At 46.0% G+C, this 25702-nt stretch overlaps 1 protein-coding gene across 1 annotated transcript in view; it reads left to right on the top strand.

Annotated features, from left to right (window-relative positions):
- The window catches only part of LOC120838944 (hydroxyacid oxidase 1), a 68041-nt gene extending 43055 nt beyond the window's left edge, over nt 1–24986 (top strand). The window contains exon 8 of the mRNA XM_042294388.1: nt 24919–24986. Within this exon, the coding sequence (XP_042150322.1) occupies nt 24919–24986 (68 nt within the window). The remainder of the gene's footprint in view (nt 1–24918) is intronic.
- Nucleotides 24987–25702: the final 716 nt, after the last annotated feature.

The following is a 25702-nucleotide window of genomic DNA, read 5'->3' as shown; positions in this document are numbered from 1 at the left end:
TGTGAGGTCCCGTGCTCCCGTGAGGTCACGTGATCCCCGTGAGGTCACGTGACAGCATCGTGATGACGTCATCGGCATCGTCAGTGATGACGTCACACGTGACGATGACGTAATCCGTGACGTCATCGTGATAATGACGTCATTGTGGTGACGTCATCGCGATGTCGTCACCGCTGATGACGTCAACAGTGACGCCATCGTGACGATGACGTCATTGATGACGTCATCAGTGACGTCACGCGTCTCATAATGCACCGCGCGGTTGCGCCGACGGCGATGGCAACGGCGACGCCGCAAACGGGCGCCTAAGAGCTGGGCTCTAAAATTGGTGTGAGAGCCCAGAGACGCTGTTGTATGCACTAGCGCTTGCTGGCTTCGCCGGAAATGTAATACAGCGGTCAGGCTGCCGGTGCGAACGCAGCACCAAAAGCGGATCTGCTAGTTTATATGAAACTAAAGTGAGTCTTTATCTGGCCTTTTAAAGATTCTGTTAGATGGGAGCTTGTGTGCGATACGATTTCATTCGAATGCGGTTTGACCGCCGGTGTGAATGAGGCTCCCAGGAGAGTGCACGAACTATCTGATTACTAGTATCAGATAGATTTGAGCCGTGGAGATGCCAAGGTAGTTATTTCATATGAACCTGTACCGTTAGCATTTGAAAATGGAAAGTTCGTTTAAAGAGATACAGGACCGAAATTTCGAGCTCACAAAACAAGGCTGGACTGATAGGCGGGACGCTCCAAAACCCAAAAACTTCACTCATACAGAGATATCTTTAAAGAAATCGCCGTATTTCTGGAGAGAAAAAAAGCGCGCGATTGAACACGGCCGACGAGGCCGAAGAGTCAAGGCACGTCACGATTCTCATTCCCTCTCGTCCTCGCTTCGTCCCGTCGAGCTGGTGAACCCAAGCGAGGATGAGAGAAGCGAGGGCGCTTCCCCTCATTCTCAACTGTTGCAGTATGATCGTGACGTCATACCCCTCGCTTTATCGCGCCCTTCTTTTCCAAAAGTACAGCCATCCGTTTGAGATATCGATGTACGAGTGATCTTTAGGTGCTCGTTGCGTCCAGTTCAACGCTTCATCGGCCTTTTGCGAAATCCAAGTCTTCGTTCAGTATCTCCTGTACCCATTGACGGTCTACTTTCTGTTCCCAAGAGATGTATCCCAGTGGTAAGGTTTTCTTTCCAAAGAAATAGTGTGCATAAAAAGTTATTGCACAAGTTTTTTTTTTGTTTTTTTTATCGTTTAGTTGTAGCACGTACAGCGCTGACAAGCTGTTCAGGTTTAGAAGCATCAAAGGGAGATACTAAAGGCGAAGCTTTGTCACCTTTATACCGTTCGATTTATTTCTGGCACGTTCGTCTCTGCGATTACCCGGCTGTTTCAGATTTCGAACTGGAGGTATTTTACAGAACTCCATCGTATGGCAAGCCCTCATTCTCTGACTTCAAGTCAGAGAAGCGTTAAAAGTATGAATTGCGAGAAATGGTGCTCTAATATACTCCTTGCTAAATTACCCAAGCATTAAGGATAATGCTAGGAATGTAGGTCTGAGTGCCGGACGGTGCTGGCGTTTGTCAAAAGCAAAAGCCTAAAACAAATACCATCTGGGACGCGCGTTCGCCAACCCTTTATTTTGGTTATTTACTTCGAATCTTTTATACGGGGAAGGCGATCGCGTGCCGCGCGTAAACCTACATTCCCAGCACTCTCCTCGATGAGAAGCAAGGCGATCATCCCGCGCGTATCACAGGCGCGGAGCATCCCATCTCAGAACCATAAATCACCCCAGCAATTCGAAGCACCGTGTGAATACAGCTTCCGTAGTTCGCCAAATGACATATAAAAGACACCTCCCATGGTGCACGCGGTTCTGAGGTTAGGCGGGCACTTGCAATCGTCGCCGTGCATGTACGGCTACGACCGTCACATAAACACTAAATCTTCGGAGTAGCCTTTCATTAAAACATTAAAGAATGTCGAAGGTGTCTAAAATTCACTTGGGACCATTCTGTTCCGAACTGCGCTTAGAAACATTTTGTTCTGGACTACATTACAAGACCATTTCTTCCTGCACCCATGTTTAGACGCGACCAACTAGACAAATCCTGAAGCCCGACTGATTCAGCGCCTCAATATGACACAGCATTCGCCATAGGAATATGTGTATTCTGCCATGCGTCCGCAAATTTTTTTTTAAAGGGTGACATACCCTATTTTTCCGGAGGGGTAAACGGGCGCGATGGGAAAATAAAAAGGCATATAATTTTAGTCTAGATTGGAGAAACTTTGGCATTTCGCCACTATAAGCTCAACAGGCACTATGTCGATATTCACGGGATGTCATATTTTAGTGTGCTTTTCAGAGCGCGTGCTCAGAACGAGCTAGCTCACATTAATAAGCTGTTAAGACCGGCAATCTTAGTGGTGCGAAATGCACGTTTGCAAGAAGTACCGCGGAAGCTCGCCATCAGCGCGCGCTCAGCAGTCGCGCACAGTTTTTTTATGGCCGCGAGTAAATACTCCCATTATCATTGACTCCGTAAGTGTGACGTCATGGGTCCAAACAGACCGTTGCTAGGGTCGTCGTTATGGACAAATACATGTGGCTAGGTTTAGCTACGAAAACCCGACCGTTTAAAGATCAGGAGTAGGATTTAAACTCCTAAAAATCACAGACATAGAAAGCTTGAATGTTATATATGTTTCGACAGAAGTGCGCCGGTAGTCGCTGGCTTTTGAAATATTTACGATTGCAACTTCCTGTCCTCAAAATGCCTGCAGCAGACAACGAATGCAAGTAGTATGCCGTCTGCCCGCACGCCCGCCAGCCAAGCCGTCGCCGGCGTCTGAATAAAGACAATATTCTAATATTGAATTTGTTTGAAATATGAGTTTCAGGCAGTTATAAGAATTCATAGTGGGGTGCGATGCAAAATATCGTTTATCGAAAGTCTGGGCGTCGATCGAGATGATCGTCTGCTAAAAGATCGCATTGCACCCGTGAGAAAAGCACTTCAGGCGATCGGTTGAGATCCCAAATTTTGTTTGCGGACTCGCGTTATGCGAGGGTGCTCCGTACCTGGTTGTAACCATCGCGTGGAGAAAGATACTTGCAGTTTCTTCAGATTTTCGCAAGACCCCAAAGCGCGAAAGAACAAGATAATAAACATCCCTATTGAAAAAACCAGCTTCAAGCTTGGTTATTGCCCCAGCATGCCCAGCTTGGCATGCTGGTCATGGTGGTTGATCTGGTCATACTGGTTAATCTGGTTATACTGGTCATGCTGGTTGATCTCGTCCCAGCTTCAAGCTGGTCTATTGTCCCTGCATGCCCAGTTTAGCATGCTGGTCATGCTGGCGGACTTCCCCACCATTTTAACCAGTTTAAAATAATAGACAGGATAAACAAGCCAAGCTCTTCAGAAAAGCCAACTCGGCATCCAATTTATTATTTTCGTACTCGCGGACGCCTCATGAACTCAGATGCTACAGTACTTAGCGACGCACACACAGTGGTTCTCGGTGCAAAGCCAACAATGTTAATAAAACCAGATTGCTTGTCTTTCAACACGAAAAATACTAGACACACGCCAAAAAACAGGCAATAGCAAAAGGAAATGCTACCCGGATGAGAGAAGCGAACCTGGGTCCCGCCAGAGATGGGGGCGAAGCGGCCTCTTGCGTGGTCGGCAGAGGCGAGGAAATCCGTGTGGCTTGGATGGCATTGGCGATACTCCTCGGCACCACCGTCATTCACGAGCACACAAACACGTTAGAAGACACGAAGCGACGCCTCAATCGGGACGTCCGACATCTTCCTGCACTGAACGGACTGCCGCTCGCTGTCTCCTCAAAACCCGCTTCGCTTGCGCCGTCGTTCAAGTAGTCTCCAAACAACGCGCACACAGCCGTCCCCTCGAAAATCTGTCGGTCGGTTTCGTCGTACACATGTACGACGAAACCGTCCGATCCGACGTCCGACCACGCAATACGACGGTCGGAGGCGAGGGTTTTCAACGCTCTCCGATGCTACGAGAACCCTCGCTTCCTAAAGTCATTCCGGCAGTCCGCACGTCGGATCGGAAGGTTTTGTCGTACATGTGTCTCCGTTCATACCAATCTCTCTCTCCATTTTCTCGCACACAAAGGTAGCTTGCAGCGCGCCTGACGCGCCCGGTCGTCTACCAAGAACGAGAGGACAAAGAACAGGACGTGGCGTCGTTTCAGCCTAAGCCGACCTTGGCGCGCGCTCCCAGTAATGCCAGTTCGGCTATCTCTAGCCGACCTTGGGAGCGCGTGCGCGCTCCCAGCATGACCAGCTTGACGACCAGGGTCGCTAAACTCGTCAACAAAAATATTCTTTGTTATGCCATAGTGGGGGCAGGAGCCGAAAGATTGCCGCGAAGTTTTCTTTTCTCACAAACCCGCGTCTTCGTGACGTTTTTCGTTGAGGGGACGAAAAATCCCTACGCCTCCCTAGGCACCGAACAAGAGCTGCACTAGAGAGCACGCGGAGACGACCGTGGCTCATACGTGTGACGTCAGAACAAAGATTATCAGCTGCGACCGTCATGTTAGATGGTCTCTAAAAAGCACGATGGATGCTTGGGAATTGCATTTTAAAATCAACACCGTCGAAGTTGATAGTCTGGTATCTTTCTTATTTCCGCCGATAAAGCAGAATTTACTAAAAAGCGTCCCTGCCATTCTTTTGATTTATCTCGGATCTGGCCAAAGTGTAGCCCGACGTGGCTAGATCACAACCAGCCGACTACCGTTGTCCACTTTCGGGCGGATTTCGCATCCAGGCAGTAGTCCCTTCATCGGCGGGATAAAATCATTTTATGGTAGACATTCGAAGATCAGTCAGATTGGGATTAAGTATGTTTATCAACGGAAATAAGGAAATAAAAGTAATGTCAGGTTGTCAATATTGGCGGTGATGCTTCAAGAACGCAAGGACACTAAACTTGACATCGTCGATTTGAACACGCACCATCAAATTTGTCGTTCACAACTGATAATCCTGACTCCATCGTCAAAGGTATCAACTTTAAAACAACGTCACTGAACGCGCCCGCACACTATATACGTGCCCTGGCACGAGTCTTTCGCTTGAAAGTCTGTCACGGCCACTCTTGAGTTCATGGAACGCGAGCCGTTTTAATTCCAGAATCTCTTGAACCGTTATTTCGAAAATTGCAGGCTGTGCTGTTCCTCGTCATTGCTCATTGGAACACCTCTAAGCAGGGTCGTCGAAACAGGAGGATGGGGAGAGGGGTAGGATTTAGCCCCCCTCCTCCCCCAGTTGCGTCGAGAGGGGGGGCAAGGGGCATAAGGGTGGAAAGGGGGGCGGGGGGGGGGGGGGGGGGGGTATCGCCCCAGCCCCGAACCACCATAGCATTTCAGAGAGTTATAATAAAATATTAGGGGAAAGGAATATCCCCCTTTTTCACCACCATCACCTCCTCTCTCTCTCTCTCTCTCTCCCGAACAATTTCTACGGCCCTTCTTGAGACTCCTATTTGTTTCTGTGTGTGTGTGTGTGTGTGTGTGTGTGTGTGTTTGTGTGTGTGTGTGTTGGTCGTACCTTAATTCTTTCTTTAGAGCGTAGCTCTTCGGCGCCCGTTTCTGGATTTCGCGGCGTGGGCGTCGCCGTCGGCGTAACCGGCCCACTAAATTTAGCGCGAAATTGACGTCACATGACCTCAACACCAATTCAATTCCCAGCTATGTGACTTCAACGCCGATTCACTTCTCCGCTAGACTGTCATGTGATGTCTTTTTTCCTGCTAAATTTAGCGGAGAAACTCAATGGGAGGAGGAGGGGAGGAGAAGAAGAGGTGAGGAGGAGGAGCATACCCTCCCCTCCGTACCCTCCCTTATTCCTCCTCAAGAGTTGAGCTCCAATTTCGCATTACAAAGATTTGTAAACGTCTTTAATTTTTTTTTTATTTCCCTTTATTCGGCTTTTTTTTTTTTTTTTTTTTTTGTTATCCCCCGTTTTTCTTCATCTCTCAGACATTACCGACGTCTCTAAACAAACCGCCTGTGGGTGACCCCGGTGGCGTTGTTGACAGTGGCGGAAGATGAGCTCTATAAAGCCGCCCGCGTACACCGCGCACGGCTCCACAACATCACAAAGTTCAATCTTCGCCTCGATTCCGAAGCGAAGATTTTGGCCTCAAATAACTCCTTCCCAAAGTTGTGAAACGTCCCTTTTCCCTTTGTCGTCACCAATAACTTCCACAAACGACGATCTTGTGACGAGAAAGTTCAGAGTATTTACCGGCCGCCTAGGTACAATCTACGCATCATTGACTCTAACGCGGCGTAGGGATGTAGGGACACTCGGGCGAGACGTCATCAGTGCAGCCGTTCAATCGGCTGGCACCACGGTGTTGCTCGCACGCGCTTCGATGGAGCTCGCTACGACTTTGTGTTTTACATTCTCCCTGAAATTTGAGCACCGAGAGAGCTTGGATGATTGACACCTCGCTCGGCTTGACCTCAGCGTCGCGAAAGTCCAATTAGCGCGTTCCGCAACTTTCGGACGCAAAGTTGTGCTCGACGAGTTTAGCTACCCAGGATTAATAGTTCGACCACTGCCTCCTATAGGAAGCGAGCAAGCCGGCCGTGTCGCGGCGGTCGCCTATTGTTCGCCGCGAACTGGCGGTAGCCGCCGCAAGAGCATCGGGCAGCAATGGCGACGAACAGCACGGCGGACAGTGTCTCCGTCGTCATTACGACGGAATTTAAAGGGATACTTCAACGAAATTTGAAATATTCCCGTCGTGTTCAAAAATAGGTTGATTATGATCCGCAATATCCGTAAATGACAAATGCACGTTTGTATTTTGAGCCTGGTGGCTGTATTTTTCCTTATAAACAGCCCACTCTGGCAAGCGCTCGGAGAAGGCCCAGCGGAGACCACGTGACATCCAACGCAATCGTGACGTAGGTCGTCTCAAGACGAGCAAAGCTACGGCAAGGCTGACGTCGAGAGGATGGCCTAGTCGTTCCAGCCACCGAAGCGGCTTTTGTACAAATTTTGAGCGACGGGTTAATCTTCTATAATCTTGTAGGGGGACAATAGCGACTTCTGTGACACACAAAAGGCATTCTCGGGAAGTGGGGAGTTCCTCCTGCCCCTCTTCTCTCGTCGTGGCCGGAGGCGAGACTAGAGCACTGCACGGGCTCGGGCCGGCCCAAAAGCCCAGGCCCGGCCCGGCCCGCGGGCCGGGCTCGGGCCGGGTAGCACGTATTTTTTAGGGCCCGGGCCGGGCTCGGGCTTGAAAAAAAAAATTTCCGGGCCGCGTCGGCCCGGGCCGTGCCTGGTCAGTCGTGTGCCGTAAATTTTAAATCGCGTCGGCCCGGGTCGTGTGCCGTAAATTTCAATTCAAACGTATCCATGCTAAAGGCTGTCTGCTCTCAGTTCGAGAAGATAGAAGCTCTACTATAGTCAAGGAACAATCTATTGATGGAAAGCCTGAACAAGACAACACTCAACGAGTTAATCGTGTTCCTGCAACCCTTCAAAGATGCTACCGACGTGCTCGAAGAGGAAATACGTCCAACACTTCCTCTGGTTGTCCTTTACGCTTCTGCGTTGAAAAAACATCTTAAACCTGGTGCGGCGGTGTCTGCTGTAGAGGCAGTGGAAATCGAGAAGATCAAGTCCCGTGTTCGTCATTTCCTGGACACGAAGTTGAATATTTTCCTCCTCCACAAGACCGCCACATTTCTCTGGCCTCAGTTCCGCCAACTCCGCACGTTGCCCGAGGACGAGCGCCTTGAAGTTTACGCGCATGTCAGAAAGCTACTTGCCCGTTTCACCAAAGCAGTGACCCAAGATGAAGATGAGACAAACGATGACGTTCGAGATCCCGCATCAAAAAGAAGGTGCCAGGGTTTGTTTGAAGACTGGTGTGACGCGGAGGAGGACAAGGTAGCCACCGACGAATTGGAGGAGCATCTACACGGGAAGAAAGACTACTCGTGCTCAGTAGTGTCTGAGCTTTGTGACTTCTGGAGAGCGCACGAGAAAGAATTCCCGAAACTGTCAATTCTATCCAAACGCATCCTGTGCATCCCTGCTACAAGTGCTAGCAGCGAACGGAACTTTAGCGCGGCGGGCTACATTATGCAAGCAAGGCGGACCTGCCTGAAGAGAGAGTCCATGGACAATTTATTGTTTCTACACAAAAATATGTAGGAAGGAAATTTCTCTTAAACGAATTGAATAGAATAACGAAAAGTGCAATATCTCTTCAATAAATTCATAAATAAAAAATTCCCCACTTTTGTCTCAAGGATTGTCGGTGTGCCATGAGTTCAAAGACTGTCGCAAATGATGCGCATATTTCACCCATACTCTCGACAATACATATTCTTAGTCGACATATTTATGACATAAAAAACTCGGTCCCAGTTTTCCGGCTCGGGCCGGGCTCGGGCTCATATTTGAAAATGTTATCGGGCTCGGGCCGGGCCCGGGCCGTGTCTCTAACGGGCCGGGTCGGGCCGGGCCTAGAAATAAAATATTCTGTCGGGCTCGGGCCGGGCCCGGGCCGTGTCTCTACCGGGCCGGGTCGGGCCGGGCCTAGAAATTCCGGCCCGTGCAGTGCTCTAGGCGAGACAACCTCCGTCACTAGCTGCCAAGGTTGCTAGAAGGGCATTACAAGCGAGGCGTGAGCGACATCCACCAGGTGCTCTTTGATAATTGTTTTATTCTTTTTAAAATACCTTTTCGTGTCTTTTTTAACAAGATATTGGTATGTTCGATTTGATGGTACTTTTTTGAACACATGTAGACCAAAAAATGAGCGCCGAAATTTCGTTGTAGTATCCCTTTAAGGCAGTTACGAGTTCGGAAAGTTCCTTCGGAAGCCGGTGCCGCCGGCTCAGAATCATCGCGAAGTAATAGCAACGAACAGCACAGAGGACAGTGGGCGACTAAGAATTCGGAAAGCTTCTTCGGTAGCCGGTGCAGAATTATCGGGGGGAAGCAGTGGCGATCAGCTGCACAGCGGACAGTGTTCCCAGGGTGATTACGACGGGGTTTAAGGCGGTTACGAATCCAGAAAGCTTCTTCCGTGGTGCCAATATGACGAAGAGAAAACTGTTGCATGAGTCTGGCCGCGTGTGCGACGCGAAGGAGGTCCGTTTCGACGGACAAGTGGATGTCACGGAGCGCCGTACTCTGCAAACAAAATTAAGCGCGCCCGCAAAAATATTTTGTTGGCGTTGAGTGGACTGCGGTAATTATGTACGTTATTTTTGAATCAGCTTGACAATAACTGGGCGATTTTTTTTCGCGCTGTTCCGCGATTCTCTTTACTATCTTCACTCTCAAAAAAAAAAAAGCGTGCCAACTAGCACCTTTTAGGGTTCTTTCGCTTGTCCAATGGGCGGCACCCTTAAAGGTGCAGAAAAGAACCCACAATAAGGGTTCTTTCTAATGAACCCTATTTCGGGGTTCTTTCTAATGAACCCTATTTCGGGGTTCTTTTCGGATCGTTTATTGGTTCTTCTTAATGAACCCTATTTTTGGTTCTTTTCAGAACGCTTCTGGGTTCTATTTAACGAACCCTATTTCGGGGTTCTTCTAAGATCCTTTTTTGGTTCTTCCTAATCAACCCTACTTCGGGTTCTTTCCCGAACCCTTTTTGGTGCTCTTGATGAACCCCATTTCGGGTTCTTTCCAGAACCCTTTCGGGTGCTCTTAATGAACCCTATTCCGGGTTCTTTCCAAAACCCTTTTTGGTGCTCCTAATGAACCCTATTTCAGGGTTCTTTTTGTATCCTTTGTTGGTTCATCTTAATGAACCCTATTCGGGTTCTTTCGAGAACCCTTCTTCGTGCCCTTAATGAACCTTATTTTAAGGTTCTTTACGGATCCTTCTTTGTTTTTTCTTTATGAACCCTATTTCATGTTTTATCCGGAACTCTTGTTGGTTCTTTCAATAAATCCCGACTTCTTACATTATGTTAACATTCATTTCGTAAACCATATTTTGTACTTCTAACCCTCTTTTATGACAAATCTTTTTTTTTTACATTCCTAGTTAGTTTTTAGTAAATCGTATTTTGTATTTTTTGCTCCACAAGGTAAATTTTTTTCTACCAACCAAAATGTCTTTAGATTGTTCATTAATCACTAGCACTGGGCCTTTTCGACAGGTTTACAAACATCAGTCTGGCCAGCGTCAAGACACTTCATTCCTGTTCGTAATTAACTAAGTGACAGGCAGAAAAGTAATGATCATGTCCATTCATATACTTTATTGGAGTCGCAAAAATTGATTCTTCTGTTCGCAGTAAAAAAACTAACAAAATTTGAAACAGTTTTAAGACGAGACGGTTATCACTGCCAGCAACATGCACACAGCTTCTACTGTCGTTCTGATGCCGCTCACTGTCAGGACACCGTCCAAAAAATGTCAAATTTATTTTCCTGGAGATGGATCAGTGGCATCAGTGTCCGGACTTCCTACAACAAGAAAGCAAGAATTTAAACACATGCATTTTCCTCTGTATAATTATGCTGCGAGTTCCTCATTCGCGACGCTTTTAGATCAATTATAATTGTATAGGTTTCACTAAGCATTTTATTTCTCGTTTAGCCTTACGCTCTAAAACATACCCGCAGATGTGATTTCCTTTAAAACATTTAGTGGGTCAATCAGTGCGATCTAGAGGGCTCGACCAGCTGAAAATATGTTGCGACTTAAAAATGAAGTCTTTAACGTGACACTGAGCATGAAGCCGGCACGTGAACGTCATACTCAGTGACATCTCTCGCTTCATTCATATGTCTAAACATGCTTTGGCCTTTTTATTCGCCGAGCTCTCTTCATAAATTGGTGTGATTGACTTCTCGAGCGTTCTGCGGGAAGGTAGATGCACAGGAATTTTAAGCACGTTTCAAGAAACGTTAGTTCTACCCATATTACATCCTTCTTGCCATATAGTCAGTAACAGATTAGAAAAAATCTACGAGCTGGAGAGGAGGAAGCGGACAGAAGCTTGTAGGGGAGAGGAGAAACCTTCTCTCTATTCCAAGCGTCTGTCGGCTTTCTTCTTTCAGATTTTTCTTAACCTGTCATTGACTCTAGTCGCTTATATTTCCTTTGAATTATTTTCAGAAAATAAAGCAAGGATTTGTTCTATATTACTGGCTCGTATATTGGAAATATAACCCTGACAAGCTTGCATTACCATCTGTGACAATGCACTATACTCGGGGGTGACTTTGGCAACGTTTTTTTTGGCAATGTAGTCGGAGTTAAAAACGCCCGCGCATCTTGAGCGCCAATCAAGGCTATGCACACGCACTCTTCACTTCAGAAACGCCACAGAAAGTTGTTTCCGAGTATAATTTAACTCTGTTTTAAACGAATGGCGCCGACAAGCGGTCATCAGTTCGTAAAGAGGTAGTAAGTTAACCCAGCATATTTATGGTGGACGAAGGTAAAACTCTGCGCCGTCGCAGTCTGAAGCTTGTGATAGATTACAAAACCACCGACTAAAGTATACCTTCAAGCAGCTCTTCGAGGTTCAGAGTGACGTTTTTTTCCTTTGAGCAACACTAGTGTAGAAGCTGTAAATGCCTCCATCTTGGCTCTCATGTCCTCCGGATGTCTTTGCCGAACGGCAGTTTAACGTCTTGTAGTAACTGAAAAATAAACAACGAATGGAGAGTGTTGCTGGTTTACAAAAGTACATTTATGCGCTATAGATTTGCACACACGGATTGCTTACACACACACACACACACACACACACACACACACACACACACACACACATATATATATATTAACTAAATGACCACTTACTGTCACTAGAGTAGAGTAGGGCTGCGCGTCAATTAAAATAATTTCGATTTATGTTTTCTTTTATATTGATTAGTTAATCAATTTATAGGTCCCGCTGATCTCCAGGCGTGATATTGTATCTCAGAAAAGGCCTAGAAAAACCGATTTTTTAATTGACAAGTTTTTACTACGTCTTATATAGGGTACTACATAGCAACTTGTCACTGTGCCTCGTACAGAAGTAAGGCATGGCAAACATTTAAAACAAAATATCTGTACATATTTGTACAATAACAAGTTCAAATAGCAACTTGCCATTGTACCTCATACACAAGAAAAACATGGCAAACCTTTAAAATAAAATATTTGCACGTTATCATTTAAACTTCAAAACCACTCTAGATAATAATCATAAAACACTTAAGTAGCCATCAGAAACAATTGTGTTATAACCACACAAAAAGAATAAATGAGTATTCTTACTTTTTTGTTTATAAGACTTTTCGTATTCAACTATAATACATAATAATTCAACGGCATATTGGTAATTCAACCAATATGCCAATTAAACTCACTTGATTGAGAGTAAAACGATAGTTAATTAATCGTAATGTTAATTAATTCATTGCCTAGCCTTATTACGAGGTAAAATTTTATCATTTAGCACGTATCAAAAGCCCTTATCTCATTCACAGGCGATAAAACGGGTAGTAAGAAACTTTTGAAGTCCTGATGACCTGTAAAAATCTCAAAACTTTAAGACTAAATATAAAGAAGACAATGTTGAATTACCATTCCGGGAATCGTCATTGCCAGAAATTCCTCAAGGACTGTGCGGACTCCAGCCTCGCTGAGGATCAATTCTTGGCAATACTGAAACGTCCGCATCATGCGGTTTTGTATCAGGTCGACGTTCAGGGGCACTGTAGTTATCTCTTCTTTTGTGAGCAAGACATGACGGCGAACGCTCACGGCGTCTTCACATTTGTCAGTATCAACGAATCCCTAAAAGAAAAACCATTTGTTACGTTTATGCGCCGTTACGCATGTAAGCTATTAACATAATAGTTGCGGCACTGGATATAGGACCAAGTAAAACAGTTCTTTTCATCAAACATACATCCACATTTGTGCAAACACAAAATGCGCAAAAAGTTCGCGCCTGTTGATTTCCGCACAACACTCCGAGAGCCAATCGTCGCAACCTGCGAAGTCCGCTCAGCGAATGACGACGCGGAACATACGTTTCGACCAAGGAATGCAGTCTGCGCTGTTACATTATGACAAGCGTGACGTTTTGCATTCCTTAATGTCACAGCGCAGACTGCATCTTTGGGTCTAACCAAATGTTCGGCATCGTCATTAGTTGAGCGGTGCCGTAAACTGCAGTGATTGGCTCTCGGAGTGTCATGTCCAGTCAAAAACGGAAACGTTTACAGCACATATTCGCTCGCGTTTATTGCGGCTATAAATACGGATAAATTAGCTAATTAAAGCCCGGTAACATAATTTTTTTATATTTACGAAGAGATATCATTGATCATTTCATTCGCGCTGTAAATTCGAAGTTCTGTTCTTGAGATCTTTCTGGCGGAAAGCTTGAACTCAGTATTTTGTCATATTATATAAAGTCAATATTGTAGTAATGAGATCACTGTTCGCTGCAGAAATGTTTTTCTCTTGTGCAGTTCAACGCACGAGAGTATCAAAATAATGTTTTGTTTTTTTGCAACGTGCTTGTTTGGACAACTCCAAGCAAAAAATAGCATAAAAACAAATTTTAAACGACAAGTAGCTTAATTAATAGACCTTTTCGCCCTCCGCCGCATGGGCGCTGCCATCTTGGAATCACGTGATGCGGCCGCCATTAGGTTGCTTCAATTGTGTTGCTCCGCTCTCCCGTCCGCGCCTTGGCGGATGCGTTGAATTCGTGTTTTTCGTCGCGTTTCGCCGCGTCTCTTGCCTTACTCCGTAAAGTGTCGTCAGATACTTATACTTACCATGCGATTCCAATACATCATTATGCGCGCATCTTCTGTAGTTGATTTTGTAACACGTTTTGAATATTTTTTTACCGCCGGCGTGCGGGATACAGGAATCAGCGTTAGCACTTGCGCACATTGAATACATATATGACTTGAAGAGAGCCTCGAGGGTTGAAATACCAATATCTTATGAGAACTGAGGTTTGGTTACTAATAAGGGCGGAACATTTGCAATAGGAAGCCCAATGTTATTATATATATGAGTGCGCATTGGTGTCAAGGAAGGAAACAAAAACACCGAGCGTAATTAGCCACGTGTTTTTCCCGAAAGCATGGTGTTTTGTTGTTCCAACAATTCGAAAACAGTTTCTTTTGATTACACTAGAGAACTTGTGGACAAGACGCGGGAATAAACGTTTAGTTTGAATTACTTTTTATGCTAGAAATAACGGTACCTTAACATTAGGCAACTTGTTTCTTCGCAATATCATATATGTTTTACGTTCTTAATCACGTGTGCGATATAAGCATTCGCTTTATCGGTTTATTTATGAATTCCACGGAATTGTATATCGTGCTTGGTTCCATGTCCATAGTCTTTAAATTTCTTAAGTCATTTTTTTTTTAATATAACCATGCAGATTCAATTAATTTATTTCAACACAAATATTTGGACTCCCCGCGTAAGAATCTGTCACAGACAGCTTGATAGTGCCTATGATTCACAAAATGTAACGCCGAAAAGAATCCTTCAGCATGAAAATCACCCGAGTGCAGCCGGTTGTCGACGGCGAATGGGGAGTTACTTTCAGTAGCTGGCGACGTCAAAATGTGCAAAGCGCATCGTTTCCAATCAACGAACAGCTTTCGTTCATTGGGTGGCGCCTGGCGTTCGACTGCAGCCAAACTTATCGGAGATCATTTCTTTTTCGCTCTTCAATTTCATTCGGAAAATTTTACGGAAGATGAATATTAGACTTTATTTGAAGTCTGGCATTCACTTACCTCACCATTCTCATACCTTGAGAATGGCGTAAGCAAATATCCATATAACAAAAAGTTTATTTTATAAGGCCAATATTTTGAAATGTTGTTAATGAGTACTTTAGTTAAAGAAATTTTCTAGTCAGCCTACGCTGGTGTATCAAAATATTTCTCGAGCGCTTAATTTCCTTAAATAAAACCGGTCGAGACAATATCAATTTTTATATTATCTACGTGATTATATGAAACTTTTGTAGTCATTATAAAAGACGTTTCCAGTCTCGCAGTTAGAAAAGGTTGGTGTACGGAAACCAAATATCGAACAGTAAACATGTCATCATGTTGTCGACCTGCTTTTTCACTAAGCACTCATGCAATATAGTCTGTTCGAATATAGGGTTAGCAGTAGCAGCTCTGACTTGGAGCGCGAGCTATATATATCTACCTTCCGTACCACTCGGTGCACGCACAGCCAAAGCACGGCGGCAGGCAACGAGCGCACGCTGCAGGCGGAGCTTGTCCTACTCTTTATTTATTTTTTTTCTTCTGGAAACTAGTGTCCGCGGGTACGGCCGTGGACAATGGTACTTTTCCCTGTGCATCAGCGCAGTTGTTTCACCGCCGAACCTGGCCGAAATTAACGATGGACGGAATCAGACGCATATAGTGTTCGTAAAAAAAGATCGCAATTTAGGCTCGAAACCACTTCGTGGTTTGCCAAGTGGCTCAGTACCATTGTTTCATTCGTTGTGTGCTACAAGAAAAAAATTTATATCGCAAAATAATCGAAAGTGGCATGAAACAGCATCACAATCGCGTGCACGTTGAAACCGAAACCGACCAAATTGAAGCAACCCAATGGCGGCGAATGCGCCAGCGCCCTCTACCCGCCGGTCAAGCAACTACTGAAATGAAAAGGTCTATAAGAGGCCGCCCCCTGTCCTACTTATTCTGCCTATGCATCAAACAATTTCTGGCCATATTGAGCGTTACTGTACTTATAGCAATTTTTAAGAGAAATTACAAATACTGCCTGCTTAAGAAGTTTTACCTTGAAATGATGAACAGGCCGATCGCAGTTCGTTTTCAAAAGGCCACCTGCAGACGTCTCCAATCGTTCATGTGCTCACGTCCGCTGACATGTTGCAAGTGATGGCTAAGAGGAAAGGGAGGGAGGTACTAAATGCTTTACGTAAAGTATTTGGAGGTACTCCCTTCTAGAGCTTCAAACCCAAAGGGAGAGGAGGTCAAGCATTGTTCCGATCCACCACTCGGACGAGCGAGCGCTGGCACTCGCTCGGGCAACGTTTGCAAGTCCGGCTTCAGGGAGCTGCCATCTTGCCTGTCTGGGGTGCGCTTGGATCAGTCATAATCCTATTACGAAGCCTTGCTAAGGCGTCGTAATCGGATTATGGCCTCTCCCGAGAGCGCACCCCACTGAGGAAGATGGCGGCGCCCTGAGACCGGACTTGCAAACGTGTCAAGAAGGTAGGAGAAGCTCCTCCCACAAGTGTGATGCGCCCGTTTCAAATCTCTCCGCGGTCGAAAGAAGAGTTCACTGGAAACGCTCCTTGTTCCGCTTCAATAGATTCCCACTTGTCTCCGATCCCACTTTTTAAGAAAGCGACCTTTGTATTCATCGGAGAGGGAACCGAGCCCCTGAAAGCAGCCTTTGTATCCATCGGGGGGGAAGCTATAGTCAGTTACAGGTTAAGAAGGTAGCGGCAAATGCCCCTCAAAGGGAATCAGATATCCCTCCGCCACCTTTGCATCCAATAGCGTCCCACCGTTTCCGTGACGTCGCGGACAACGCGCGAGGAGGGTCTTGCCTTTCTGTACATATTTGCTTTATCTTTCGACTTTGACTTAGCATTGTGGAAGCCACGAGAGGGAGATTAGAGTTCTCCCCCACCGACGGAAACAAATACGACTTTCGGGGATTAGCTTCCCCCCCGATGGATACAAAGGCTGCTTTCAGGGGCTCGGTTTCCTCTCCGATGAATACAAAGGTCGCTTTCTTAAAAAGTGGGATCGGAGACAAGTGGGAATCCATTGAAGCGGAACAAGGAGCGTTTCCAGTGAACTCTTCTTTCGACTGCGGAGAGATTAGAAACCGGCGCATCACACTTGTGGGAGGAGCTTCTCCTACCTTCTTGACTTGTAACCGACTATAATCCCCGAAAGTCGTATTTGTTTCCGTCGGTGGGGGAGAACTCTAATCTCCCTCTCGTGGCTTCCACAATGCTAAGTCAAAGTAAAAAGATAAAGCAAATATGTACAGAAAGGCAAGACCCTCCTCGCGCGTTGTCCGCGACGTCACGGAAACGGTGGGACGCTATTGGATGCAAAGGTGGCGGAGGGATATCTGATTCCCTTTGAGGGGCATTTGCCGCTACCTTCTTAACCTGTAACTGACTATAGATCCTGTTGGCCCATCCCTGTTCACCACTAAGCTAACAGCGTAGTGGGAGCTACGTGCTCGCCGAACCAATTAGTCGCCTGGTTTTTATCACCTGACACCTTCCTCTGCGGTTGTGATCACGTGGTGCAAGACAGAAGGTTCACTGGTCAAACGAGCATGACGATTCCACCGAACTGTCAGCCCGGTGGTGAGCAGATCGGCCCCCGAAACGTCGCTTTTGAATACATTATGGCTTATCTTCTGGGGTGCCGTTTAGCTGTCCGAACCATGGTTCGCTGGCGAAGATAATATGCACATGTCATGAAGCAATGGTGACTTCGTCCGTGTCGTTCTGTGTTTTGTCCCTTGCCCGTATCCCCAGTCTCGGGTTTACAACGATGCTCAATGCACATGTCATCGCTTTTCCGTCCCTGTCTGCCAGGAAACACGGCGATCACATCACCAAGCATGTCCGTCAACCGCCGGTAAAATTGTTGCTCAAAAGAAACACAAAATAAACAAAAGCGAAATTCTCGATTCCGTGTGACACCTTCCGGCAACGGAAAGAAGCAACAAATTGTGTTGAGAAACACGTGTTGGCCTATTTGGTGGCTGAGCGACTTTTGTGCCGGCAATACGACAGCGCACCTAGATTCGATGATTCAGTGTCCGGTCAGTGACGTGTTTTTTTATAGGAATTTACCAAAATAGAGGCCTGGAAAACAGGATTGAATGATAATCGAGCCTATTTTGGAACTGGAAAGAGAAGTGATAGGTAATAAAACAATCAGACAGAGGGAATAGATGTCGTTGACAAGTAATTTTTATTCCAATGGGAGCGACATCCGAACCGCCAATTGCCATTTCTGAACAAATATTAGCTCAGTTAAGCGCCACGTCACGCAAATGTTTGGGCGTGCAGTCGGCGCTTACCCCTTTTCCACTAGAAATGGGACTCGAAAACAGAACCAGCCCGAGAACCGGAAAAATGGCCACGGACAAAATTGTTCGAATAGTACCGTAAACTCGGACAAAAATAAATATTGTCGTATTCTTTCTTGCTCCTTATTTTTGTTAGCTTAATTGGTACAATCCCAACATATAAAAAGATAAATATTCGCATAATGCAATACATTTTTTTTTGTGAAATAAACATTTCATTACGCAAAGAAACTAGTTGTAAATGTGCGCTACGTATGGCTTCCCTCAAAACGTCTTTTTGTAGCTCTGTTGAACTAGCGAGGAAACTCCTTTCAAGTAAAACATTAAGTTCACAAAATGTAACTGTACCCCATCGATTTAAAGCTTCGAGCGGGAGATGGGAAAGAGTTGTATCAAGCAGTAAGATAGACTTTTGGGCTAGTCGGTTGATTGGCATAATGAAAACGAGTGCAAAATAAACCGTACAAGGTCGAAGAAAAACACACACGAAACAGGTGCCTGCCCTGTGTGTGCGTTTCTCCAACATTGTCGCGTCTATATCGAGCTTCTTTTTTTTATAGTCTCTACAAAAGTTGCATTATAAGAGCATTGAATGTACGCTTAATAGAACTTCAGAGTAGCACCTTATTACAAGATGAGTGTCTAAAAATCACTTCGGACTATCTCTCCGGGAGTGCACTTGGGATCATTTTGTCTGTGGCCATTTCGTCCAGGGCCATTTCGTCTGAGGCCATTTTGTTCTGCATCCTACCATGCCATATTGCTCGCGAAAACTGTAAGAAAAGCAGTGACCACGTTTCTGTTTCTTTTTTTTTTTTTTTTTTTTTTTTTTTATGCCATCCCATTTTTTTAACTTTTGGTGGGCGACCTCAAAGTAGCGAACGGGGTTCACCGGCAGACGGAGCACTAATTTTTTTTACACTGCGTTATTATTTATAAATTTGAACGCACAACATATCGAAGTTTAGTTTTGCTTCACTCAAAACGCACTTATAGAATATGCCTATAGAATTATTTCGGGGTATCCTTCTAGACATAACTGCTCCTTGAAATAAAAAAAAAACACCATTTACAGGCTGATTTATTTCTGAAGATAAAGATGACTTCAGCAAACGACACTAACTTTCCGCGCAGCAGGATTTTTGATGCTACTCGCGGATGGGTCCCAACTCTATTTTTGCGGCTTGACGCGTGCCGCGAAACAATCAGAGACGGGCGGTGTCATGACCACAAGCTAGGACAACTGCATTCTACAAAAAAAAAAAAAAAGTTTCTTTGTTCTATTTATTTTTCATTCATACGCGCAAATATACGTATATTGTTTAAACACGAAAGCAAGTTAAAAAATGTATCTTGTTACTAAAAACACGACGCCGCTTAACCACCGTATCACTCATTCAACACGACACGCACTTTTTTGTGTGCGTGTGTTGCTCATTCATTGAAGTTTTGCACCTTTACAAATTTGTATGCAGTTTCTTTGTTGTTTTTTTCGGCCGGGGGGGGGGGGGGGGGGAATAAAGAACACATGCGATTTCCGCAGATACAGATTTCTTCAAATAAACATTAATTCAATGACCCGTTTGGTTTATACAAATGAGTACCAAAAATTAGCTTTATACTAACATTTCTTGTTAAATAAAACACGGCGAGCAGTTACGTTTGCAAACGAACGCCAGTGTTCAGACCGCTGAAGCAGGTGGTCCGGGAGTCAAAGGCATCGAAGCCTGTTTCATCTGTGGTCGGAGGCGAAGATTATCTCGGCTTCAACTTGCACGCGACTTGGTAAATAACTACGGCATTCCACCTCTCTAAGCTTTGAAGGACTTGACAGCTCAAACGGGCAGCTTTGTTCCCACAGAATGGCACACCCAATTTCTCGCGTGCAAAGCCTTTCGAGCTCTATCCGGTAGAAGACTTAAGTGACCTTCGTTTTCGAAAGATCGCTTTATCTCTTTCCTGGCTGCAACAAGAACCCTTTTCGCTCTATCCAGGCCAGAAACTAGCTCTGCATTTCTTTTTTTATTTTGCATGGGGTGCTTTTGGTTGAGAAAGCACGCTTCATAGGGATCTTCCCAGAAATCGGTTCTTTTTTAGCGAAAGGAACCCTTTTCTGCTCATTTGGCTCCTTTTTTTCTGAGAGTGTTCCTGTAGGCTGATGGAAACATCCAACGGTAGGCTTAGGAGGGCTACCGCATTCCGCTTCTCGATTCCGGTGAAGTATTTGCTGCATACTTTAGAGTTTGCCGTCGGTGTCGATGCTGTTCCATCGTCGCTAGAAGAGAAAAAAAAGTTAATTGTATTATTCGTCAGCAGCTTAAACAAAGCGCGAACTGGAAGGTAAGAAACACCACTAACCTGTATGGACGCACAAGTCGTACCCAGGTCGCGCAGTACTCCGCCTCGTACGGCTTCGAAGGGACGATGTAGTACTTCGCGCCGTGCGCGATCTTGCCGACCACGCAGCAATTGTTGCGGCTTTCTTGGTGCGGAATAGCCATCTCAGAAATTACAGCGCTAACCCACTACAACGCACAACCAACACAGTGACTGGCAGAAGATGCCCGATGCAACGGACCTGTTTGCCGCTAGGGGCGCCCTGGTCGGGGCTTGAATTAGATCCGCACGGTTCCTATATAAGTTACACCATGCCTGTCAGCTTCTCTCCAGGACGTGTCCAGGCCCGATGCTTCACCTCACAACATACACGTACAGTAAGGTAGTGCCGCCTGGCGAACGTTCGTTTTGTATATTTTTCTAACATTTTGTATTTACCTTATTATTGAAGATATATCATATATATGTTTTTTGAACAGCATGCCGAACACTGTTCTGGATGCGACCGCCCTGATTCAAACGAGTTTCCCCGAAACAAAATACGAAACTACGCAGCAAGCACGGCCAGGCTTAGCTTTTGCAGCGCGGACGCGGAGAACGCTTGGCCGCTTGACCGTCTGCTTTGGCGGCAGTTTGGGGCTTTGGGAGTCACCTTGAATCGCGCGCATAGAAATAGTTGGCGTCGGGTCGTGTGCGGGTGAAAAGGTAGGAAAATGAGTAATATTCTGTTGAAAACGACGAGCTGGTCCCGAGCTGTCAGTCAGAAACATGTAGATTTCTTGCTGTCGGTGCTGCTCGGGCGACATCATTGAACCTCCTACGGAAAAGATGGTTGGCTTCTCTACACGGCAGGTTTGTACGCCTAGGTGGCTCCACCGCACGGCAACCACACGTACTGTTTGCCCTCTCCCTTCCGCTTGCCAGTGCTCGGAGCTGACAGGCATTGTGTGACTTATAAAGGAGGCACTGGTTCGACCCAGGGTGTAAGATAAACAGGCGGAGAAACGGCCCATAGCAACCTACCGCAGCGCCGTGACCGGATTGTGTACTCGTCTGCTTGGGGGTACCCCCGATTTGCGACAGATGGCGCTGCGGCGAGAAGAAAAAAATTTTGAATCAAATTTGCATGGAATTTTATAGGAGAGTGTGCAAAATAAACCGGGAGCACGACAGTCTTCCATTGAAAATCCGCGAGAAACCTTTTCCGTCAGTTTAGCCGGTCGCCACCGTTCGCCCAACCGGAGTGAGGGTTCGCGGTGCTCCACATAGATGGCGCCACAGAAAAAGAGAAACCGAGGGGGACACAATCCGGTCGGTCATTTGGCTCTCGTTTCCCCACCTGTCTATCTTACACCCTGGTTCGACCAGATTCGCCAGCTTGTCTCCCAGCATGACCAGCTCGTCTCCCAGCTTGGCCACATTGGCTCCATGGAAAACCAGTTTGACTAATTAGGACCGGACTGGCTCCCAGCTACACCATATTGAATCTAAACCAGATTCTAGTTAGACCATGCTGGTTTTTACTTAAACCAAACTGACCAGCTTAAACCAGCTTGATTGCCAGTTAAACCAGTCTGACTGCCAGATTAACCAGATTGACCAGCTTAGTTGCCATCTTGGCCAGTTTTATTTTCATGCTGGTTTTTCCAATAGGGATAAAGTGAGTTTATTACAGATTGTACTCGCATCGCGGGTTCGATGAAAGTCTTCACCAAAAGAGCACACACACGGAATTTGATGTATACCAAGGGGGGAAAAAAAGCAAAATATTGCGAACTTGCGATAGACAGGCAATTCTTTAATAACCTGACAACCACAATAATAAAACAAACGACTTACCTGGACGGCGTACGATTTTTTACTCATGCTGGCCTGCACTACGCCGGTAATACACTTCAGGTCGTCGTCGTAACTGATCTGCGTGGCGTGGTTTGATTTTACGGCATTTTCACCCCTCTGAGCTAAGCTGGGTTCTTCACAGAAAAAAAAACGCAGATTGCGGAGGCCTCTACGGCCATGGCGATGCACTTGTTTTTGTCGCTCGTTTACCGACGCAATTCAATGAAAACGCCCGCTGCAACAGAGGCCAGCAAATCTATCGTGTCGTCTGCTACGAAAGCAAAGCGGTGTGTAATGCTTCAAAAATGGCTTTCATCATTGCAATACGACACTGAGACTACAAGAACACCTTCATCACTAGATATCAACAAGTTGGGTAGCTTACAAGAAAATTATTTACTGACTTGTAAGCAAAAATCTAGCCTCATGTGGAGTCTCCATATATTAGTCTATAGCAACGTCCCTAGCAACGGTTTGTTTGGACCCAGACGCCATGTTGTGAGGTAGTCACTTACAGGGTCAATTTAAGTAAAGTCAGAGTTCCTTGGTCGTATTATTCTGCTATCATCGACGGAAAGAAGGGTAACATCAGACTGCCGACTTTGGTTTTATGAACACGACGGCCTCAAGCTTCAAATGTGCTTGTTGCACACCAACCGAGCTTTTCCGTTCACAGTTCATAATCTTCCGCCAAGGGTAAGAAGCAAAAAACCGGGGTCACACAAACGACACAGTATTCACTGCAGACATGATGACAGAAGTATCGGCGGACATGTCTCAAGCATCTTCAAACCATAGACTTTTAGAGCGCAGCTCTTAGGCGCCTGTTTCCGGCTTGAGCGGCGTCGGCGTAACCGCGCGGTGCATTATGGGTAAATTTCCCCGAAGGAACCCGAGGTCCTTCGGGAAGACCTCGGGTTCCTTCGGGAGGACCTCGGAAGGACCTCGGGTTCCTTCGGGAGGGCCTCGGGAGGACCTCGGGCTCCTTCGGGAGGACCTCGGGTTCCTTCGGGAGGACCTAGGGGGGGGGGGGTCACGTGACGATGACGTCATCAGTGACGATGACAATGACGATGCGGATGCCGATGACGTCATCAGTGACGATGACGATGGCGATGCGGATGCCAATGACTTCATCGGCATCCGCATCTTCATCGTCATCATCACTGATGACGTCATCGTCACGTGACCCCCCCAAGACCTCGGGTTCCTTCGGGAGGACCTCGGAAGCACCTCAGGTTTCTTCGGGAGGACATTGCAAGGACCTCGGGTTCCTTCGGGAGGACCTCGGGTTCCTTCGGGAGGACCTAGGGGGGGGGGGTCACGTGACCTAGGGGGTCACGTGACGATGACGTCATCAGTGATGATGACAATGACGATATCAGTGACGTCACTGATGACGTCATCTGTCATGATGACGATGGCGATGTGGATGCCAATGACGTAATCGGCATCCGCATCGTCATCATCACTGATGACGTCATCGCCACGTGACCCCTCCCCCCGAGGTCACGTGACCCCCCCTTCCGAGGTCAACTGATCCCCCCAGTACCCTTCCCTCCTCCTCCTCAAGAGCTGCGCTCAAATTCGGCGTTACAGGGAGTTGTAAACGGCTTTCATTTTTTCATGTAACCTTTGAAGATGTTTGCAGAGAGTCTGTGCATGGCCAATCGGACAAGACAGCTCATACAGGGAGCTGCCGGTATGAACTGCCCATGTGCTACCGCAGAAGATTTGCAGATGCGCAGTTCGTACCGAAAGGCCCCGTACCGTATCAAATATGAAAAAAATGGTTCCCTAAAGCTATCTAGTATCTGCAGACTGTCCTTTGTATGACGTATTAGCAGGGTGGCTGCAGCCTAAGAGTATGCCATTGAAATACCTCGTCGTCACTAACCACAGAATCCCAAGGGGGTAGGAGGAGGCGCCCCCTCCTACCCCCCCTTTCACCGCGGTCCGGACGCAAATGGTTACTGCAAAAATGTTCGTCCATCTTGTACCGCTTTTGACGGGCTGGGAGAAAAACCTATATGCCTTTCAAAACAAGTTTCGATATCCGAGCAGGTTTACAGTTCAATTGACTTTTACACTATGAACGGCTTCAGTAGCGGAGATTAGGCACTAGACATTAGGATTGTTCACCTTTGAGATATCATTAAATTTCAGCCAGATTTCATGCTTCGAGAATACTCTTTAATGCCTTTCGTTCGTGTTTTCAACTTTCTTGCAACAACTGGCTTTTTAGACAGGTTGTAAGTTATAAAATCGCATATAATTTGAACTCTTCCTTACAAGAGGTAATTCAATTAGCTTTTGTGACAAAGCTTCTACTTATCATCAGTTCGTTTGTTTAAGTATGCTGAGCATTGGGCAAAGGTAAACTCGTAGTGGTGCGACCGCTGCAACATCAATAACCACGATGCAGTGCAGCAGCTGTAAATTTAGACGCTCTAATGTAAATTCATGTTTTATTGTAAAAAGCAGAGGCTTTATCGAGTCAAACATTTACACTTTCAGCCCCTGCAGCCTGCATCAGTTTATGATGGTGCCTGATGTGAAATAAAATCATAATTTACTGCTCAATTTGCTTCTACTTTGCAGGAGCATCTTCGATTGACGAGCTGAAGTCGGAAATGGTCTCCCGTCAAGAACAATATGCCAAACTGTGAATGCGCCCTCAACGATGTAGCCTCAAAAGGCTACACTTTAGAACGTCGGGAATACTTAAAAAGATGCACAACAAAAAGCCTATAGTCAATTCCACCTTCTGTCTGGACCCAGCTAATGCCACGAGCTGTTGGGACCATGTTTGTACACATTCATTGTCCAACCTATCATGTACAGGGACGACACAGTGACATGTGTTTTTGACATCGCTTTATCGGGCCTATGAGAGCACAGCATCGCCGGCGTTCGGCTTTAAAGGTCGACCTGCAAAATATTTTTCAACCAGGGCGAAACTTCTCTATGCCACTTACGTAGGATTCCGTGTTTTCAAATAAATTCGAAAATATCCGAAAACGTGCACTCGCCAGTAAAAAAAAAAAAAAATACTCGAATTTTTCTGAAAATTTTAATTTGGATGTCACGATGGCCAAAAGAAACTATAAAAAGACAGTTTTTCCTAATAAGTTTGGTCAGAGTACAGGCTCAGGAGTCTTCAGAACAGGTCTACTCAGATCCCTTCAAAATCTCGTAGTATTCATGACCAAAGAAGGTTCACCGATTATCTTGTCAAGGTTGGTTCAGGGCAGCGGGGCATTGTAACTTTGGGCCCCGACAAAAGCCACTGTTTTGGATTCCATATTAAACTTCTTAGAGTAATCTAGGGTTGTGATTTTGATAACTGTGAACTCTTGTATTTCTTGGAAGGGACAGCTGAGGC

Source organism: Ixodes scapularis, unplaced genomic scaffold (assembly GCF_016920785.2).
Source record: "Ixodes scapularis isolate PalLabHiFi unplaced genomic scaffold, ASM1692078v2 PGA_scaffold6__148_contigs__length_123643588, whole genome shotgun sequence".
NCBI lineage: Eukaryota > Metazoa > Arthropoda > Arachnida > Ixodida > Ixodidae > Ixodes > Ixodes scapularis.
This window is presented reverse-complemented; position numbering and strand designations above follow the sequence as displayed.